The 23380-nt window shown below is 47.4% G+C and overlaps 1 protein-coding gene across 6 annotated transcripts in view; it reads right to left on the bottom strand.

Moving 5' to 3' along the window:
* LOC137379759 (protein-methionine sulfoxide oxidase mical3a-like) overlaps positions 1-23380 on the bottom strand; it is a 1360716-nt gene that overhangs the window by 388935 nt on the left and 948401 nt on the right. For 5 of the 6 annotated variants that reach the window (XM_068051091.1, XM_068051094.1, XM_068051095.1 and 2 more), the window contains exons 15-16: positions 16357-16464; positions 6932-7027 (exon numbers count right to left, since the gene is read on the bottom strand). In XM_068051091.1, coding sequence (XP_067907192.1) covers positions 6932-7027; positions 16357-16464 — 204 coding nt within the window. The remainder of the gene's footprint in view (positions 1-6931; positions 7028-16356; positions 16465-23380) is intronic. The other variant, XM_068051096.1, reaches the window with a different exon arrangement.

Genomic DNA, 23380 nt, shown 5'->3' with positions numbered 1-23380 from the left:
CATGACTCCCGTAACACACCGAGTGTGATATAAGCCTCCCATTAAACAACAGTGGGTGTGATATATGACTCCAATTAAACAACAGTGGGTGTGATATATGACTCCAATTAAACAACAGTGGGTGTGATATATGACTCCAATTAAACAACAGTGGGTGTGATATATGACTCCAATTAAACAACAGTGGGTGTGATATATGACTCCAATTAAACAACAGTGGGTGTGATATGTGACTCCTGTAACACAACAGTGGGTGTGATATATGACTCCCATTAAACAACAATGGGTGTGATATATGACTCCAATTAAACAACAGTGGGTGTGATATATGACTCCCATTAAACAACAGTTGGTGTGATATATGACTCCAATTAAACAACAGTGGGTGTGATATATGACTCCAATTAAACAACAGTGGGTGTGATATATGACTCCAATTAAACAACAGTGGGTGTGATATATGACTCCAATTAAACAACAGTGGGTGTGATATATGACTCCCATTAAACAACAGTGGGTGTGATATATGACTCCAATTAAACAACAGTGGGTGTGATATATGACTCCCATTAAACAACAGTGGGTGTGATATATGACTCCAATTAAACAACAGTGGGTGTGATATATGACTCCAATTAAACAACAGTGGGTGTGATATATGACTCCAATTAAACAACAGTGGGTGTGATATATGACTCCAATTAAACAACAGTGGGTGTGATATATGACTCCAATTAAACAACAGTGGGTGTGATATATGACTCCCATTAAACAACAGTGGGTGTGATATATGACTCCAATTAAACAACAGTGGGTGTGATATATGACTCCCATTAAACAACAGTGGGTGTGATATATGACTCCAATTAAACAACAGTGGGTGTGATATATGACTCCAATTAAACAACAGTGGGTGTGATATATGACTCCCATTAAACAACAGTGGGTGTGATATATGACTCCAATTAAACAACAGTGGGTGTGATATATGACTCCCATTAAACAACAGTGGGTGTGATATATGACTCCCATTAAACAACAGTGGGTGTGATATATGACTCCCATTAAACAACAGTGGGTGTGATATATGACTCCAATTAAACAACAGTGGGTGTGATATATGACTCCCATTAAACAACAGTGGGTGTGATATATGACTCCAATTAAACAACAGTGGGTGTGATATATGACTCCAATTAAACAACAGTGGGTGTGATATATGACTCCAATTAAACAACAGTGGGTGTGATATATGACTCCCATTAAACAACAGTGGGTGTGATATATGACTCCAATTAAACAACAGTGGGTGTGATATATGACTCCCATTAAACAACAGTGGGTGTGATATATGACTCCCATTAAACAACAGTGGGTGTGATATATGACTCCAATTAAACAACAGTGGGTGTGATATATGACTCCCATTAAACAACAGTGGGTGTGATATATGACTCCAATTAAACAACAGTGGGTGTGATATATGACTCCCATTAAACAACAGTGGGTGTGATATATGACTCCAATTAAACAACAGTGGGTGTGATATATGACTCCAATTAAACAACAGTGGGTGTGATATATGACTCCCATTAAACAACAGTGGGTGTGATATATGACTCCAATTAAACAACAGTGGGTGTGATATATGACTCCAATTAAACAACAGTGGGTGTGATATATGACTCCCATTAAACAACAGTGGGTGTGATATATGACTCCCATTAAACAACAGTGGGTGTGATATATGACTCCAAATAAACAACAGTGGGTGTGATATATGACTCCAATTAAACAACAGTGGGTGTGATATGTGACTCCTGTAACACAACAGTGAGTGTGATATAAGCCTCCCATTAAACAACAGTGAGTGTGATATAAGCCTCCCATTAAACAACAGTGAGTGTGATACATGACTCCCATTACACAACAGTGAGTGTGATATAAGCCTCCCATTAAACAACAGTGAGTGTGATATAAGCCTCCCATTAAACAACAGCGAGTGTGATACACGACTCCCATTACACAACAGTGAGTGTCAGACATAACTCCTGTAACACAACAGCAAGTGTGATACATCACTCCCATAACACAACTGTGAGTGTGGTACACGACTCACAGAAATCAGAACGGGTGCATGGTCATTGATCACATAGTTTTATTTGACCATTAGCAGTGAGTTAATAGAGAAGCGGGCCATACAGAGCATTGTCGTGCTGTGCCAAGCCCTCACATTGGGGCAGTACCTGTCGGAGAGTGTTTAGTGATGGTACAGAGGGAGGAGCAGAGGCCTGGCACCTGACCAACTGCACATCTGCCGGCTTTACCTCAGTCTGAAGAACAGAATGTCACAAACAGAACAAATCTTTATCACAAGAACTAAACCGCGCTAAACATTCCAGACAGAATTGTTTGTTATATGACAAAGTGTAGCTGGAGTCTTGAGATACAACACATAGGGCAGGTGACAAGTCAGGATACGATAGACAACATATTGAAAGATTAGGAATATTAGGCACACAACAATGAGAGATTCAGATAAACAGTCATTATGTGATGTTACAGCTGATGCCTAACTAATCAGTGGGACTGGATCAGACATTGCCTTCTCATATATTACAATGGGTTGCTGCAGAGGTGCCAGTTTAGGTACAGCATTAGTTTAATAGGTGAAGGATAGGTGCTTTACACTGTCCCATCAAATACTCCCAGGGCTGGTACAGCACGGGGTTAGATACAGAGTAAAACTCCCACTACACTGTCCCATCAAATACTCCCAGGGCTGGTACAGCACGGGGTTAGATACAGAGTAAAACTCCCACTACACTGTCCCATCAAATACTCCCAGGGCTGGTACAGCACGGGGTTAGATACAGAGTAAAACTCCCACTACACTGTCCCATCAAATACTCCCAGGGCTGGTACAGCACGGGGTTAGATACAGAGTAAAACTCCCACTACACTGTCCCATCAAATACTCCCAGGGCTGGTACAGCACGGGGTTAGATACAGAGTAAAGCTCCCTTTACACTGTCCCATCAAATACTCCCAGGGCTGGTACAGCACGGGGTTAGATACAGAGTAAAGCTCCCTTTACACTGTCCCATCAAATACTCCCAGGGCTGGTACAGCACGGGGTTAGATACAGAGTAAAGCTCCCTCTACACTGTCCCATCAAATACTCCCAGGGCTGGTACAGCACGGGGTTAGATACAGAGTAAAGCTCCCTCTACACTGTCCCATCAAATACTCCCAGGGCTGGTACAGCACGGGGTTAGATACAGAGTAAAGCTCCCTCTACACTGTCCCATCAAATACTCCCAGGGCTGGTACAGCACGGGGTTAGATACAGAGTAAAGCTCCCTCTACACTGTCCCATCAAATACTCCCAGGGCTGGTACAGCACGGGGTTAGATACAGAGTAAAGCTCCCTCTACACTGTCCCATCAAACACTCCCAGGACAGGTACAGCACGGGGTTAGATACAGAGTAAAGCTCCCTCTACACTGTCCCATCAAATACTCCCAGGGCTGGTACAGCACGGGGTTAGATACAGAGTAAAGCTCCCTCTACACTGTCCCATCAAACACTCCCAGGGCTGGTTCAGCACGGGGTTAGATACAGAGTAAAGCTCCCTCTAGATACAGAGTAAAACTCCCACTACACTGTCCCATCAAACACTCCCAGGGCTGGTACAGCACGGGGTTAGATACAGAGTAAAACTCCCACTACACTGTCCCATCAAACACTCCCAGGGCTGGTACAGCACGGGGTTAGATACAGAGTAAAGCTCCCTCTAGATACAGAGTAAAACTCCCTCTACACTGTCCCATCAAATACTCCCAGGGAAGAAGAATAAAAAAGAAAAAAAATGAAAAATAAAAGAAAAAAAAACAGGGTTAGATAAAGCACAGGTTGGATACCCCCTAAAGATGAACAGAGTCGATGTCCCTAATGGGTCACTCTGCAGAAAAACAACATACTTTGTAAAACTACACAGAAATTCACTGTGACAGAAGAGATTAGAATGGAGTTATTGGTGTTAATTGTCCACCCTGCAAGAGTTGATTTAGAGGTGAATGATTGTCTGAATCTAGTGTAAATCAAGCAGAGTGGAAAGGAGGGACCAAGGGTTAAGAAGAGACATGAGTGGGGGTTTGGGGGGGTGGGAGGTCAGAAATCATTAACATCAGCCAGAAATACACGCATGAAGCTTGCAATGCCATGCTGTGATGTCACCTTTGTGCCATGAGATGGCCCCGGAACAGGCCATGGAAGCATTATAACCTTCTTGGGACAGGGTCGCAATTGCAGTACATCTCTTCTCTTTATTCAGAAATACAGTGCGAGAAACCAGATGTTACAACAGTACAATGGAAACGACAATGTTCAGTCAGCTGTAGATACAATGTCAGCACAAATCTAGCCAAATTACTCTTCACTCTCGCATTTTGTGTCCTGGGTTCAACTTTTATACGCTGCTGCAGTGTCTGGTCAAAGTTAACGAGTCCTTGATGGTGCCCCTTTGTTTGGGAGAGGAGTACGTCAGGGATGCCCCATGTCCAGCCAATTATACACCATCTGTGTGGAGCCATTCCTGTGCCTGCTTCGCAGGAGGTTGGCGGGTTTGGCTCTGCGCAGGCCAGCCATGCGGGTCATCCTCTTGGCCTACCCTGAAGACGTGCTCCTTGCGGTCACAGAACCTGTTGACTTGTGGAGGATGCACGAGTGCCAGCAGATCTTTTCTGCCATGTCCTCCGCGAGGAGCGATTGGGAGAAATGTTCCCGGTGGGTCAGTGGCGGGTGGACTCCCTATCGGAGGAGTAAACACCTTTTGCGTGGAGTACCACTTACCTCCTCTATCTGGAAGTCCACCTTTGCCCCACTACGGAAGCGTGGCCGGAAAAATGGCAGGAGTTGGAGGCGAAAGTTACCTACGAGCGCTGGTCTAAACCAACTGGTGGCCTCAATGCTGTGGTACCGGTTGGTCACTTTGGCCCCGCCCCCAGCATTTGCCACCAAGATCCAGAATAAGCTTGTCGATTTCTTCTGGGACATGCAGAAACACTGGATCTCTGCATCGGTCCTGAGTCTCCCAATTGAGGAGAACGGCCAGTCTCTGGTGTGCGTCTGCACCCAGGCTGCGATTCTCCACCTTTTGACCCTGCAGAGATACCTGTACATCAAGCATCCTCCCAAATGGTGTGCGCTGGCGACGTATTTTTTCTGCCAGTGTCACTGCCTTCAAGACGACACACAGCTCCCGGCGGAGACTGTTAGCCGCGCCTCTCTGAAGGAGCTGCCTGTCTTTTACCGGGATCCTTTCAGAGTCTGGAACATGGTCACCTCCAGTCAGGGCGCTCCCCCACCAGCGGAGGAGAGCGCCTCGGCTGTCTGGGCAGCTAGCTCTAGGAATGGACCTACGGGCGGAGGAGTAGCCAAACCCCCTGGGATGCCCTTCACTGCGGGTGACGAGGGGACTCGGGAATGTGGAGCGTTCCCGGCCGAGCTGAACCCCGCTTGGCTGGAACTGCTCATCGGACACAGGCCCCAAAACCCTCCTCGGGAGTCGGTTCCACACCAACCCGAGCCGCCTCTCGAAAATACCCTCTGTGCCATTCCACACGGCAGGGAGGGGTTTTCTATATGGGCTGCTCCTGCACACTCTCTACTTCCTCACCCTCGTCAGCCGGCCGGACACGCCCTGGTGGTCCATGTTACCATCTGGAGGTGAGGGGAAACCCTGGTGGAGATCTCTCTACGTGGGAGTCCTCCCCTTAACATCGGAGCCTGGAGTGGAGGGTGCTGCACAGGACAGTCCCGTGCAATGGACTTTTAAGTAGGTTCACGGACTCCCAGGCCGCCTGTAACTTCTGCGGCCTGGTCGAGTCAGTGTTCCATGTTTATATGGAGTGTGCGAGGTTGCAGCCCCTGTTCGAGTATTTGAAGGGGCTGCTCCTCAAGTTTTGGTTGCACTTCAGTCCCACGCTCCTGATCTTTGGGCACCCGGTGCAGAGGGGCGTGGGCCGGGAGGAGGATCTCCTCGTCGGTCTGCTCCTGGGCCTGGCCAAGGTGGCAATTCACAGGTTCTGGCTGCGGGCCGTCAGGGTATCTGTCCGCCCCGATTCCCTGGCCATCTTCCGAGGTTACGTTCGCACCCGGGTGTCCCTGGAGAAGGAGCATGTGGTGTCCGCCGGGACGCTTGAGGCCTTCCGCGACCGGTGGGCACCGCAGGGACTGGAGTGCATCATCGATGCCGAGAATGGCATTTTAACTTGAGCTTTGTTTTATTTATCTGTTTTTAATAAAGTTAGTTATTTAAAATTTATATAAAGGGGGCCTGGGGATTGAAGGCCCCCTCAGAATAAAAAGGGCCTGGAATATAGAGGCCACCTTAAAAAAAAAGGGTTAGATACAGAGTAAAACTCCCTCTACACTATCCCCATCAAACACTCCAAGGGCAGGTACAGTGCAGATCAATTGTGTCAAACTGGGAAGATATTATTGTCACACATCAACTCTGTCTGAAACTCAATCAAACTCCAAATTTGTTACCATAAGCTTTGCATTGAATACTCAGCTTCTATCAACAAGACACAGGGAAGCTAACTGGATGGGCTTTTGCAGTAAAAGTTGAGTACATCACATAATTCCATTCCCAGCTAGGATGATGTCTGCTGTCTATTTTTCCTGAACCCTATCCATGCACACATTAGCTTTGTATTCAGGTGAAATCTTTGCACTCTTATTATGTGCATCCTGAATATGCAGCTTGGAGGCAAAAACCTCAGGAACTTACCATCCTTCCAGTGAGGGTCCTCTGGCCTGAAGGTAAGTAGTGGCTGGAAACACTACTTCTTAACAGTTAAACAGGCTGACCCTGATCAGTACACATGAGCTCTGCAGTAGAGGTTCATCGGTAGATATTTACCTGTTTCCACTGAGGGACAGTAGTGAGTTGTGAGACATCCCTTTGACTGCTGTAAGGCTGTTGGCCAGGATATTCTTCATCTGAGAGGTTTGGCCGCTGTCAGCATGGAGAAATGGTGTTTAGCCAAGGGAAGAGTGGGGAGTGGGGACATGGGGAGTCCATTGAGGGAGAGTGGGGGCAAAAGGGGAGGAGATAGTCAAGCAACAAATAGCAATAAAAAGCAAGGATCCACGGCAAGCAGAACAAGGCAAGACAGACAAAAGAGAAAAAAAGGGACAATTAAAACATATTTCAAAATGTCAGGCACTGGTTTGAAATTAGGCTGATTTGAGGTTCTGGAGAAGCCTTAACAATGTAACAGCACTGGCACCCAATCAATAAGAGTACTTCACACTGACATTTACAATAGGAAATATTCCAGGTCCAAGCAGAACATCAGCATCTCTCCGTCATCACTCACAGCAGCACTAACATCTCCCTAGAACAGCAGGACAGACCCACTCAATGTCAAGTCATTCCAAACAGGTTACCTGGAGTAGTGTGGGAGGGGGTCACTGGTTATTACACAGGGTGGGAGAGTGTGTCACTGGGTATTAAACAGGGGGGGAGGGGATCACTGGTTATTACACAGGGTGGGAGTGTGTTTCACTGGGTATTAAACAGGGGGGGAGGGGGTCACTGGTTATTACACAGGGTGGCGGAGGGGGTCACTGGTTATTACACAGGGTGGCGGAGGGGGTCACTGGTTATTACACAGGGTGGTGGAGGGGGTTACTGGGTATTAAACAGGGTGGGGCAGGGGGTCACTGGTTATTACACAGGGTGACGGAGGGGGTTACTGGGTATTAAACAGGGTGGGGCAGGGGGTCACTGGTTATTACACAGGGTGACGGAGGGGGTTACTGGGTATTAAACAGGGTGGGGCAGGGGGTCACTGGTTATTACACAGGGTGACGGAGGGGGTTACTGGGTATTAAACAGGGTGGGGCAGGGGTCACTGGTTATTACACAGGGTGGCGGAGGGGGTCACTGGTTATTATACAGGGTGGGGGAGGGGGTTACTGGTTATTACACAGCGTGGGAGTGTGTTTCACTGGGTATTAAACAGGGTGGGGGAGGGGGTCACTGGTTATTACACAGGGTGGGAGAGTGTGTCACTGGGTATTAAACAGGGGGGGAGGGGATCACTGGTTATTACACAGGGTGGGAGTGTGTTTCACTGGGTATTAAACAGGGTGGGGGAGGGGGTCACTGGTTATTACACAGGGTAGGGGAGGGGGTTACTGGGTATTAAAGAGGGTGGGGGAGGGGGTCACTGGGTATTACACAGGGTAGGGGAGGGGGTTACTGGGCATTACTCAGGGTGGGGGAGGGGGTCACTGGCTATTACACAGGGTGGGGGAGGGGGTCACCGGGTATTACACAGGGTGGGGGAGGGGGTCACTAGTTATTACACAGGGTGGGGGAGGGGTTACTGGGTATTACACAGGGTGGGGGAGGGGGTCACTGGCTATTACACAGGGTGGGGGAGGGGGTCACTGGCTATTACACAGGGTGGGGGAGGGGGTTACTGGGTATTACACAGGGTGGGGGAGGGGGTCACTAGTTATGACACAGGGTGGGGAAGGGGTTACTGGGTATTACACAGGGTGGGGGAGGGGGTCACTGGCTATTACACAGGGTGGGGGAGGGGATCACTGGGTATTACACAGGGTGGGGGAGGGGGTCACTGGCTATTACACAGGGTGGGGGAGGGGATCACTGGGTATTACACAGGGTGGGGGAGGGCGTCACCGGGTATTACACAGGGTGGGGGAGGGGGTCACTGGGTATTACACAGGGTGGGGGAGTGTGTCACTGTATTACACAGGGTGCGGGATGGGGTCACTGGTTATCAAATAGGGTGGGGGAGGGGGTCACTGGGTATTACACAGGGTGGGGGAGGGGGTTACTGGGTATTACACAGGGTGGGGGAGGGGGATCACTGGTTATTACACAGGGTGGAGGAGGGGTCACTGGGTAATACACAGGGTGGGGAAGGGGGTCACTGGTTATTACACAGGGTAGGGAGGGGTTACTGGTTATTACACAGGGTGGGTGAGGGGGTCACTGGTTATTACACAGGGTAGGGAGGGGTTACTGGTTATTACACAGGGTGGGGAAGGGGGTCACTGGTTATTACACAGGGTAGGGAGGGGTTACTGGTTATTACACAGGGTGGGTGAGGGGGTCACTGGTTATTACACAGGGTGGGGAGGGGTTACTGGTTATTACACAGGGTGGGTGAGGGGGTCACTCGTTATTACACAGGGTGGGGGAGGGATCACTGGTTATTACACAGGGTGGGTGATGGGGTCACTCGTTATTACACAGGGTGGGGGAGGGGTTACTGGTTATTACAATGGGGGAGGGTGTCACTGGTTATTACACAGGGTGAGAGGGGAGGATTACTATGGGAGGTACTCAGGGAACAGGGTGAGGGTTGGGGTGTTGCGCAGGGTGATGTTACTGGAGGATTACTCAGGGGGTGGAAGGAGGCGTTTACTGGGGGATTATGGAGGATGGTGGGGGTGGGGTTTACTGGGGGGTTACCCAGCATGGTGGGGTTGGGGTTTACTGGAGGATTAAGGAGGATGATGGGGATGGGGTTTACTTGGGGTTACACAGGACTGTGGGGCATTGGGGTAATTTTGGTTACTGGGGGCGAGCTAGTGCGATGGGTATTGGGGGTTAATGCAGCTATGAGGAAAGATTGGATAGACTGGGGTTGTTCTCCTTGGAACAGAGAAGGCTGAGGGGAGATCTGATTGAAATTAGGAAATTTTGAGGGCCTCCCCATTGAAGGAACCTTTCCCCATTCCAAATCCCTTCCATGTTCCAGATTCCGTTGCCCATTCAAGGATTTCCTATTCTAGAAACCCCTCCACAGTCCAAGATCTCTTCCCCATTCCATGATTCCCATTCCAGGATCCCTTGAGGAAACCCTCCCACAATCTCCACCCCAGTCTAGGATTCGCTACCCATACCATGATCTCCTTTTCATTCCAGGAACACATCCTTATTCCAGAAACATCATCCCAATCCAGAATCCTCTTTCCATTCCAGGACCACTTCCTTATTTAAAGATCTACTTCCGATTCCAATATTTCTTTGTCACCCATGGCTCAGCTGAGTCGCACTCTCACCAACTGACAAGGTTCCAGGTTCAAGTCCCACACAGGCCTTGAGCACAGAAGTCTCGGCTGACACTCCATTGCAGTACTGAGGGAGTGCTGCTCTGTCGAGATGTGCCGTCTTTCAGATGTTAAACCGAAGCCCTGTCTGCCCGTTCAGATCCAATAGCACAATTTCAAAGAAATCCAGGGGAGTTACCCTCAGTGTTCTGGGCAATATTTATGCCTCAATCAATATGAGGAAAACAGATTATCTGGTCATTATCACATTGTTGTTTGTGGGATCTTGCTGTGTGCAAATTGCCTGCTGCATTTCATCATTATAACAGTTATTACATTTCAAAAGTACTTCATTGGCTGGAAAATGCTTTGGGAAGTCCTGAGGTCGTGAAAGGTGCTATATTTCTGCAAGACTTTCATTTTTATTCCAGGATCCCCTTCCAATTCCAGGATCACTTTCCATTCTAAGAATCTTTCCCATTCAAGAATTCTTTTATCATTGTAGGATTCGCTCCCTATTCCTGGAAACGCTCAGAATTTTAAAATCCATCGCCTATTCTGGACACCCCTCCCCATTCCTAGATCGCTTCCCATTCCGGGATTCCCCCTCCATTCTGACCACAACCCTTTCACTTCCTTCAGTATACTTTAGGATAATTAAAATTCTCCAATCATTAACCAGAAACATAGAATGATATAAAGAAGGAGGCCATTCGGCCAACTGTTCCTCTTTGGTAAAGCTATCCAATTAGTCCCACTCCCTGGCTCATTCCCCACAGCCTTGCAAAAATGTCCTCTTCAAGTATTTATCCGATTTCCTTTTGAAAGTTACTATTGAATCTGCTTCCTCTGCTCTTTCAGGCAGTGGATTTCAGATCGTAACAACTCATTGTGTAAAACTATTTTCCTCATCTCACCTCTGCTTCTTTCAGTAATCACCTTAAATCTGTATCCTCTGGTTATCAACGCTTCTGCCAATGGAAAGTTTCTCTTTACTTACTGTCAAAACCCTTCATAATTTTGAACACCTCTATCAAAATTTCCCATAACTTTCACTACTGTAAGGAGAAAAATCCGTTTCTCCAGGCTCTCCACTAAATAGCGTTCCTTCAACCCTGAAACCATTCTGGTAAATCTCCTCTGCACCCTCTCCAAGGGCTTCACATCCTTTCTAAAGTGTGGGGCCCAGAATCTAGCTGAGGCCTAACCAGTGCTTGCTCAAGGTTTAGCATAACTTTCTTGCAATTCTTTGCTATGCCTCTGTTATAGAGTAAAAGATCTGTTTTAACAGCCTTCTCAACATGTCCTGCCACCATTAAAGCTTTGTGTACTGTCATGCCCAGTAAAGACATATCATATTCCTACTTTTAAGAAATGAACTTTATTTAATGTGGAATCTTTGAAATTGATCTTTGCTTTAAAAGAGTGGACAATGTGGTGCAAAATGGCTACTGAAGGTCAGATGACCTGGCCTGTGTATTTGAAACTTGCCTCACTGTCTCAAAATGACAAAAGGATATATTCCAGACTAAGAGGCATCAACTACATCCATCTGAAGAAAAAGAATTTCACCCAGTGGGTGGGTGGAATCTGGAACACACTGCCTGAAGAGGTGGTAGAGGCAGGAACCCTCACAACATTTAAGAAGTATTTAGATGAGCACTTGAAACACCATAGCATACAAGGCTACGGGCCAAGTGCTGGAAAATGGGATTAGAATAGATAGATGCTTGATGGCTGGCAAGGACATGATGGGCCGATGGGCCTGTTTCCGTGCTGTATAACTCTAGGACTCTATGACCACATAACTGAGACTTAAAAGTGGGGAATCGATAGCACCAAGTTTTCTAAACAGAAACCTTCCTAAGGCCAAACTTCAACACCAAAAAGAAGAAATTAAACTATAATTGCACCTCATCTTAAAAAAAAAAGGTGATGAGAAACTCAGACCTGAACGGGAAATAGCTGTTGAAGATAATGTCAACTGCAGTAGTTGTAAGATTGAGGTGTGGATGTCAAAATGAGTGCAGAATGTCTGTTCATGTTTCTCTTACTTTACCCTGAAAACAATGGGCTGGATCTTCTTGTCCCACTGCCAGGAGCAGCAGCGGATGCAGAAAATGGTGGCCACCCTGCACGGGACCTGCACCGCCGCGATTCTGCGGTGGGCAGGCACTTAGCATATTGATGGCAGCTGCCCCCCCACCAACCACATGGCAGGGGCGGCCTCAACAATGCCACGAACAGCATCATCTGATACATGAGCAGGTGCTGGCACCATTTATAAAAGGCTGCCAGCCCTTCAAACAAAATGCAGAGTTGCCCCCCGCTCCCCCCCCCTCCCCATATACACAAAATATTACAGAGTTTCCCCCATACCCCCCTTATCCTTACACGCAACCCTTTCCTTTCCATCTATACTCAGAATGCAGCTGTGACCTTCTTGGTGGCACCAGCTTCTCCTGGACGAGAAAGCGAAGGTGCGTGAGTGCTGCATGTTGAACTAAAGATCGGGATCGGTTGGGAAGATCACGGTGGATGACGTGCTAATATATGCTGACAGTTATTTTAAATATTTAAGCCAGGGTTCCATCGCAGAGCGGCGGAGGGGCCCTCCCAGAGCTTCCATCCGCCAGGAAGATCAGACCCGGCAATCTTGGGTTCCATGGTGGCTGCTGCAGCTCCAATTCTCCAGCACACCCCCGCCACGAAACCCAATGTCAGGGCGAGCACACGATGTGGCCCAATGCAAAAAAAAATCACATCAAGATACCATTCTTTTCATGTGGTGAGGGCGTGTCGTTCCCAGTAAGACATATTATATTCCTACTTTCAAGATGCGAACGTTATTCAACACGATATCTTTGAAATTGACTATTCCTTTAAAAAAGTGGACAATATGCTGCAAAATGGCCACTGAAGGTCAGATGACCTGGCCTGTGTATTCGAAACTTGCCTCACTGTCTCAAAATGAAAAAAGGGTATATTCCAGACTAAGAGACGTCGACTACACCCATCCTGAAAACATCAAGAAACATTTCTGAGTTGAATGGATTTCTTCTGAGATAAAGAAGGTGTGAAGTAGACACATCATAATAGAATAATACTCATCCAGACATTAATGGATGGCCATGGATTCCACATCCTGATCTATTGTGTGGTCACACAAGGGGAGAAGACCATGTGTCAGGTACCAGAAATGCTAATATGATGAATTGTGACCTCAAAAAGTAACCCTCTGTAGAAACAGAGAGATCACAGACATATCATAGAAGGGATCTAGCCAGGGGTTGTGAAAACAAGAAGCAGCCCTGCTAATAATTCTACACTTCAACTTTTTGTAGGAGAGAACTGAAAGTGACCGCCACCTGCAGTCTAAAATCTTAACCACCAGAAATCTGCAACAGCTCAACAAGTTCAAGACTACAAACACCCTGGCCAATGTCTTTAAAAAGAGATTGTCTTACTTAGAAGATTCAACAGATTTACCTTTTACCTTCTATCCAACTACAGTGCATGTAAGAATGAATGCATGCATGAGTGGTGTTACAAACATTTCAGGGAATGAATATTGTTTGATAAGTAGTTGATCATCTGATTTAAATCTACAAGAAAACCTGTCACTGGCAAGTAAAACACTCAGGGGTTAACTCATCATTTTAAATAAAACATGAAGAGTGGGAACCACCCACACCCCTTACCACCTGTCCGCCCAGAGCTCTCAGTTCCTGAATAGGCTTACAATTTGTATCACCTACTGTCCTTGGTCTGAAAAGCCTTCTGGAATTGATGATGTGACAAAGCTATAAAAGTTCCCATTCCTCAAACTACTGATAATCTGTCAATTATTAGATAAATAGAATCTCAGATTTTTTAGGTAGGATGTTCCAGCAAGTAGGTTTGTTATCATTAGTTACACTGTACCCATTGGATCCATTGAAGTTCCAATTGTTCACTCCTTCAGCTTTCCAATTATTGAGCTCAATTCAATGGATTGTGCAGGGAAAAAATAAAGCAAATTGAACATGGACTCAGGGCACTCAGTCCACCCAACTGCACTATCACCCACTGTACCCCCACTCACTGAAACCCTCACCCACTGTACCCCCACTCACTGTACCCCCACTCACTGAAACCCTCACCCACTGTAAACCCCACCCATTGTAACCCTCACCCATTGTATCCCTCACCCATTGTAACCCTCACCCACTGTACCCCCACTCACTGAAACCCTCACCCATTGTAACCCTCACCCACTGTACCCCCACTCACTGTACCCCCACTCACTGTACCCCCACTCACTGAAACCCTCACCCATTGTAACCCTCACCCACTGTACCCCCACTCACTGTACCCCCACTCACTGAAACCCTCACCCATTGTAAACCCCACCCATTGTAACCCTCACCCACTGTACCCCCACTCACTGAAACCCTCACCCATTGTAACCCTCACCCACTGTACCCCCACTCACTGAAACCCTCACCCATTGTAACCCTCACCCACTGTACCCCCACTCACTGAAGCCTTCATCCACTGTATCCCCACCCACTGTACCCCCACCCACTGAAACCCTCACCCATTGCAACCCTCACCCATTATAACCCTGACCCACTGTACCCCCACTCACTGAAACCCTCACCCATTGTAACCCTCACCCACTGTACCCCTCACCCATTGTAACCCTCACCCATTGTAACCCTCACCCACTGTACCCCCACTCACTGAAACCCTCACCCATTGTAACCCTCACCCATTGTAACCCTCACCCACTGTACCCCCACTCACTGAAACCCTCACCCATTGTAACCCTCACCCATTGTAACCCTCACCCACTGTACCCCCACTCACTGAAACCCTCACCCATTGTAACCCTCACCCACTGTACCCCCACTCACTGAAACCCTCACCCATTGTAACCCTCACCCATTGTAACTCTCACCCACTGTACCCCCACTCACTGAAACCCTCACCCATTGTAACCCTCACTCACTGTACCCCCACTCACTAAAACCCTCACCCATTGTAACCCTCACCCATTGTAACCCTCACCCATTGTAACCCTCACCCACTGCACCCCCACTCACTGAAACCCTCACCCATTGTAACCCTCACTCACTGTACCCCCACTCACTGAAACCCTCACCCATTGTAACCCTCACCCATTGTAACCCTCACCCATTGTAACCCTCACCCTCTGCACCCCCACTCACTGAAACCCTCACCCATTGTAACCCTCACCCATTGTAACCCTCACCCATTGTAACCCTCACCCACTGCACCCCCACTCACTGAAACCCTCACCCATTGTAACCCTCACCCACTGTACCCCCACTCACTGAAACCCTCACCCATTGTAACCCTCACCCACTGTACCCCCACTCACTGAAACCCTCACCCATTGTAACCCTCACCCACTGTACCCCCACTCACTGAAACCCTCACCCATTGTAACCCTCACCCATTGTAACCCTCACCCATTGTAACCCCCACCCACTGTACCCCCACTCACTGAAACCCTCACCCATTGTAACCCTCACCCATTGTAACCCTCACCCACTGTACCCCCACTCACTGAAACCCTCACCCATTGTAAACCCCACCCATTCTAACCCTCACCCATTGTAACCCTCACCCACTGTATCCCCACCCACTGAAACCCTCACCCATTGTAACCCTCACCCACTGTACCCCCACTCACTGAAACCCTCATCCACTGTATCCTCACCCACGATCCCCCCACCCACTGTATACCCACCCACTGTACCCCCACCTACTGTACCACCACCACCCACAGTACGCCTGACCCACTGTGCCCCCCCCAAACCCACTGGAAACACAACCAGAGTTCCCAATACCAACTGAAACCTCCACCCACTGAACCCCACGCCCCTGTATGCCCACTCACTGTACAGCTGACTCATCGTACACCCAAACCCCTGTACCCCCACTCACTGTACACCCCACCCATTGAACAACCTGTACCCACTGTACCCCGCACACCCTATGCACCATTACCACCCCAAAACACCTACAGTACCCACCTAATGTACTGTCAAACAGTCCTCCAAGCTTGCAATGCCCCCCGACACACTTCCATGCCCCCAGATATTGTTCCTCCCCACACACAATCACCCCCAAACTCACACACACACATTGTTCCCCCCCCCACACACACTCCCACACACATACACACACACACTGTGCCCCCAAATACAGACAATGTCCCCCACCCCCACACCTAGTCCTTACCTGTCTCTTCAATCCGTGTGATGGTCCAGTGACTTGAGGTTCAGCCTTGGCCAGGAGCTGACTTGTGATGGATCTGACGTTCCCTTTCTGGTAGGCCTCACGTTCCTCCTGGAGTATGCAACGCAATGAGTCAGAGGTCAGATTATTTCCCTGAAACGCACAGCACACTGACACCACACACATTGGGTGTAGTTTTGTTCCCGGCAACTTTGGAGGTGGGGAAAAACCCCGCCAGCTTCCCACCTCCACTCTAATTAGGTCCAGGGTGGGAAGGTCTGTGATTGGCTTTCCCGCCCCACAGCCAATTGAGACCCTAAAGTAAGCAATTAATGCCCAATTAAAGGTCTCATCTTGCCTCTGCTGGTATTAGCCCAGCAGGCCTGTTGCCACATGGGGAGAATGCCAAGCAAACCCATGTGGGTTGCTTGCCAGCTCCAGAGACAACCATCTTATACCAGGGACCAATCTACTGAAACGTTTCTGTACCACCTCCAATGCAAGCGTATTCTTTCTTAAATGTGGAGACCAAAACTGCACACAGTACTCCAGGTGTGGTCCAACCAAAACCCTCGACAATTGTAGCAAGGCCTCTTTTTTTCTTGTACTCCAATCCCCTTGCAATAAAGGACAACATATCATTTGCCTTCCTCATTGTTTGCTGTACCTGCATGCTAACTTTCTGTGTTCCCTGTACAAGCGCACCCAAGTTTCTTTGAACATCGACACTCAAGTTTCACACCTTTTAAAAAAGATTGTGCTTTTCTACTTTTATGACCAAAGTGAATAATTTCACACTTCCCTTCATTATACTCCATTTGCCATCTCGTTGCCCACTCACTTAACCTGTCTATATCTTGTTGCAGTCTCTCTGTGTCCTTCCCACAGCTGACATGACACCTACCTTTGTATCATCAGCAAACGTAGATACATTACTCTCGGTCTCTTCATCCAAGTCATGAATATAGATTGTAAATAGCTGAGGCCCCAGCACTGATCCTTGCGGCACTCCACTATTTACTGCCTGCCAACTTGAAAATGCCCCGGCTACCCCTACTCTCTGCTTCCTGTCTATTAACCAACGCTCTATCCATGCTAATATATTACCCCAAATCCATAAGCCCTTATCTTGCCCATTAACGTTCTGTGTGGCACTTAATTGAATGCCTTTTGGAAATTCAAGTATATTACATCTGCTGGTTCCCCATTATCTTCCCTGCTTGTTACATCTTCAAAAAACTCTAATAAGTTTGTCAAGCATGATTTCCCTTTCGTAAAACCCTGTTGACTTTGTCTGATCATAAGATCATTTTCTAAATGCATTGTTAAAACTTCCTCAATAATAGGTTCCAGCACCTTTGACAGCACCTTCCAAACCTGCAACCTCTTGCACCTCAAAGGACAAGGGCAGCAGATACATGGGAACACCATCACTTGAAAGTTCCCCTCCAAGTCCCACACCAGCCTAACTTGGAACGATATCGCCGTTCCTACACTGTCGCTGGGTCAAAATCCTGGAACTCCCTTCCTAACAGCACTGTGGGTGTACCTACCCCAAATGGACTGCAGTGGTTCAAGAAGGCAGCTCACCACCACCTTCTCAAGGGCAATTAGGGATGGGCAACAAATGCTGGCCTAGCCAGGAACACTCAGATCCATGGGCGAATAAAAAAAAATACACAGGGACAGAGTGCAGGTAGGTGTCATGCTGTGTACAGGATCAAAGTGGACAGGAGTCACTCTTCACAATTGATCACTAAGGAGAAGGGTAAAACTGTACACAGCATCACTGGGAGCAGGGCTCATTCTGTACAAAGAATCAATGGGGTCAGGGGTTAATCTGCACAGAGGGTCAGAGAAATGATAAGAAAGACCGGTATTTATATCAAAATTTTTGTAACCACTAGACATCCCAAAGTGCTTTTCAACCAATGAGGTACATTTGAGGTGTAGTCACTTGTAACGGAGGAAAAGGCTGCACATAATTTAGGCACAGCAAGCTGCCACAAGCAGCAATGTTGTAATGACCAGAAAATCTGCTTTTGTGATGTTTGAGGGATAAATATTGGACAGAACACTGGGGATAAATTGCCAACTCCCATATTTATTGTGCCATGAGGTCAGAGAGGGCAAAGTCGACTGAAAGACAGCCCCTCCAACAATGTAGCACTCCGTCAGTACGGCACCAGAGTGTCAGCCTAGATGGTCAATTCTGGCAGTGTAACTTGAACCCACAGGTTTCAGATTCAGAGGTGAGAGTGCAATAAACTGAAATTGAGCGGATACAAAGAAGGGTCACTCTGTACACAGGGTCAGTGTGGACATGGGTCACTCTGTACACAGGGACAGTGTGGACAGGGGTCACTCTGTACACAGGGTCAGAAGGGACAGGGGTCACTCTCTAAACAGGGTCAGAGGGGACAGGGGTCACTCTCAACACAGGGTCGGGGGGACAAGGGTCACTCTTTACACGGAGTCAGGGGTCACTCTGTACGCGGGGTCAGAGGGGACAGGGGTCACTCTGTACGCGGGGTCAGGGGGGACAGGGGTCACTCTGTACGCGGGGTCAGGGGGGACAGGGGTCACTTTGTACGTGGGGTCAGGGTGGACAGCGGTCACTCTGTACGCGAGGTCAGGGTGGACAGGGGACACTCTGTACGCGGGGTCAGGGTTGACAGGGGTCACTCTGTATGCGGGCTCAGGGTGGACATGGGTCACTCTGTACGTGGGGTCAGAGTGGACAGGGGTCACTCTGTACGCGGGGTCAGTGTGGACAGGGGTCACTCTGTACGCGGGGTCAGTGTGGATAGGGGTCACTCTGTACATGGGGTCAGTGTGGACAGGGATCACTGTGGACGTGGGGTCAGTGTGGACAGGGGTGACTGTGTATGCAGGGTCAGTGTGGACAGGGGTCACTCTGTACATGGGGTCAGTGTGGACAGGGGTCACTGTGTACACGGGGTCAGTGTGGACAGGAGCCACTCTGTACACGGGGTCAGTGTGGACAGGGGCCACTGTGTACACAGGGTCAGTGTGGACAGGGGTCACTCTGTACACGGGGTCAGTGTGGACAGGGGTCACTGTGTACACGGGGTCAGTGTGGACAGGGGCCACTGTGTACACGGGGTCAGTGTGGACAGGGGCCACTGTGTACACAGGGTCAGTGTGGACAGGGGCCACTCTGTACACGGGGTCAGTGTGGACAGGGGTCACTCTGTACACGGGGTCAGTGTGGACAGGGGTCACTGTGTACACGGGGTCAGTGTGGACAGGGGCCACTCTGTACACGGGGTCAGTGTGGACAGGGGCCACTCTGTACACAGGGTCAATGTGGACAGGGGTCACTCTGTACACAGGGTCAGTGTGGTCAGGGGTCACTCTGTACACAGGGTCAGTGTGGACAGGGGTCACTCTGTACATAGTGTCAAGGTGGATGAATTATACTTTCCTTATTTAAGTAGGAATATAATTCCATTGGAGTCAGTTCAGAGAAAGTTCACTCGGTTGATTGCCGGTATAAATGTGTTGTCTTATGAGAGGATAAGATTGAGCAGTTTGTCCTATAATCATTTGTGTTTAGAAGAATGAGAGATGATCTTATTGAAAGATATAAGATTCTGAGGGGGTCTGACAGGGTGGATGCTGACAGAATGTTTCTCATGGGGCAATCTGGAACTGGGGGGCAAAGTTTCAGAATAAAGAGTCTCCTATTTGTGATGAAGGTGAGGCTCGAGGGGCCGAATGGCCTACTCCTGTTTCAGTTCTTATATTCTCATGTTCTTATTCTTATATTCTATCTGCACGAGGTACTAACTCACTTGTTTCTCAGGCGGCCGACTTAGTAATTTACGATTTAAAATATCCTAAAATATAAAAACACAGAAACAAATCCATCAACAGAGCCCGGGATCAATTCTCTACACAGGGTGTAACAGGCAATGTGCTCCCTGAGACATTTAAAATCATTCCTTGCAGAAAGTTTAATAGTCAAAGGACTACCCGAGACACAAGGGACCATTGCCTGCACAGGCTATAACAGGCTATAAATAGAGCCTATGAATAGTATGGAAAGAAACTTGAAATGAGGAGCTTTTTATGTTGTGTGATGCAACATAAATGAGATGTGTGGAGTTCAGTTTGTTGAAGATTTCAAACAGTTTATTAACAGCTAACAAGTATATACAGTGCTGAGCTACCTCTTTACATGACTTGCCTCCAGGTGTTACAGTAGCAGAGACACTCTGGCATGTAGTCACATGACTGCATCCTGGTATTTGTCTCATTAACATACTAAGATCTTAAAGGTACATTACTCTTAAAGTTAATCACACAACAATATCTGCAAGGGATATAAAAATTACAACAAAAAACTGTTTACAAATCTATTCAGAAAAAAAGGGTGGTAATGGATAATACTGGACCCTAAAAACTGAAGACGTGATATTGTCACTGAAAATAAGGAAATGGTGGATATGTTGAATAATTACTTTACGTCAGTATTTACAGCAGAGGAAGAGGTCAGCATGTCAGAAACTTTTCAGGAAAGATCGGTGGCAAGAAAGAAAGGAGGAGGGGTGTCAGTAATGATTTGGGGGAAATATTAGACAGCTGAGGGTCAAGAACAGAATCTATTTGGTTTGTTAAGAAATAGTAGACGTACCATTAAACAATTGTGTGTATTCCATCGGCCACCAAATAGTGGTAAAGATATACAGGAACAAATTTACAAGGAAATTACAGAGATGCGCAAATAGTCTAGAGCAGTTATAATGGGGGACTTTAATTATCCAAATATAGACTGGGATAGTAATAGTGTAAAGGGCAGAGATGGGGAAGACTTTATGAAATGTGTCCAGGAGAATTTTCCAGATCAGTTTGTTTCCAGCCCAACAAGGAAGGAGGCGCTGCCGGATCTGGTTTTAGGAAATGAGGTGGATCAAATGTCTGTCAGGGAACATTTATGAAACAGTGATCAAAGTTTTAGGTTAGTTATGGAAAAGGAAAAGAGCAATACTTAATTGGAGGACGGCCAATTTCAGTGAGATGAGAACAGATCTGTCTGGGGCAAAGTGGAATCAAAGATTGGCAGACAAAACTGTAAAGGATCAAGGGGCTGCCTTTAAACAGGAGAAGACTCAGGTACAGTCAGAGAGTCATAGACTGGTTACAGCACAGAGGAAGACATTTGTCCTGACGTGTCCGTACCGGCTCACAGCAAGAACAACTCAGCTATTTACACTCCCTGCCTTTTCCTCGTAGTACCGCAAATATTTCCTGTTCCGACAATTATCCAATTCCCTTTTGAAAGCCATGATTGAATCTGCCTCCACCACACTCTTAGACAGTGCATTCCAGATCCTAAACACTCACTGAATCTGCCTCCACCACACTCTCAGACAGTGCATTCCAGATCCTAATCACTCACTGAATCTGCCTCCACCACACTCTCAGGCAGTGCATTCCAGATCCTAAACACTCACTGAATCTGCCTCCACCACACTCTCAGACAGTTCATTCACTTCCTAAACACTCACTGAATCTGCCTCCACCACACTCTCAGGCAGTGCATTCCAGATCCTAAACACTCACTGAATCTGCCTCCACCACACTCTCAGGCAGTGCATTCCAGATCCTAAACACTCACTGAATCTGCCTCCACCATACTCTCAGGCAGTGCATTCCAGATCCTAAACACTCACTGAATCTGCCTCCACCACACTCTCAGGCAGTGCATTCCAGATCCTAAACACTCACTGAATCTGTCTCCACCACACTCTCAGACAGTGCATTCCAGATCCTAACCATTCACTGCGGAAAAAGGCATTTCCTCATCCCTGTTCATTCTTTTTTCATTCACCTTAAATCGGTGTCCTCTCATTCTGGAGCCTTCCACCAATGGGAACAGTTTCTCCCTTTCTTCTCTGTTCAGACCCCTCATGATTTTGAACACTTCTATGAATCACTCATCATCTTCCCTTCCCAAGGAGAACAACCCCTGCTTCACCAAACTATCCACATTACTGACGTCGTTCATCCTTGAAATCATTCTTATTAATCTTTTCTGCTCCCTCTCTAATGCCTTCACTTCCTTCCGAAAGTGTTATCCTTAGAATTGGACATAATACTCCATCTGAGGTCGAACCAGCATTTTATACAGATTTATAATAATGCCCTTGTTCTTGTACTCTAGGCCTCTATTTATAAAGCCCAGGATCCCCTATGCTTTATTAACCACTTTCTAACCTACCCTGCCACCTTCAATGATTTGTGCACATATTCCCCCCAGGTCCCTCTGCACAAGCACACTCTATAGAATTATATCCTTGATTTTATTTTGCCTCTCCTCGTTCTTCCTCCCAAAATGTATCAGTTCACACTTCTCAGCATTAAATTTCATCTGTCAGACTTCTGCCCATTCCAACAGCCTGTCTCCGTCCTCTTCAATTTTATCACTGTCCTCCTCACAGTTCACAACACTTCCATGTTTTGTGCTCTTGTGCAAATTCTGCATTTGTGCCCTGTACACCCAAGTCTAGGTCATTAATACAGATCAAGAGGAGAAGTGGTCTGAATATCAATCACTAGCAAACATCACAATACCTTCCTCCAGTAAGAAAAACCACCATTCACAACTACACTCTGTTCCTCGTCACACAGCCAATTTCATATCCATGCTTTCACTGTCCTGTTCATTCCATGGGTTTCCATGCTTCTGATAAGCCTGTTATGTGGCACTCTGAAACACCTTTTGGAAGTCCACATACACCACATCAACTGCATTACCCTCATCAACCAACTCTCTTACCTCATCAAAAGACTCAAGCAAGCTATTTAAACATGAACTTCTCTTAATAAATCCATGCTGGCTTTCCTTAATTAAGCCACTTTTGTCCAAATGACTGTGAGTTTTGTTCCAAATTATCATTTCGACAAGTTTTCCCATCACCGAGGTTAAACTGACTGGCCTGTAGTTGCTGGGCTTGTCTTTACAAGCTTTCTTGAACAAGGCTGTAACATTGGCAATTCT

The sequence above is a fragment of the Heterodontus francisci genome, chromosome 18 (assembly GCF_036365525.1).
Source record: "Heterodontus francisci isolate sHetFra1 chromosome 18, sHetFra1.hap1, whole genome shotgun sequence".
In the NCBI taxonomy this organism is placed as follows: domain Eukaryota; kingdom Metazoa; phylum Chordata; class Chondrichthyes; order Heterodontiformes; family Heterodontidae; genus Heterodontus; species Heterodontus francisci.
The sequence above is the reverse complement of the archived record's forward strand: the minus strand, read 5'-3'. Positions and strand labels throughout refer to the sequence as shown.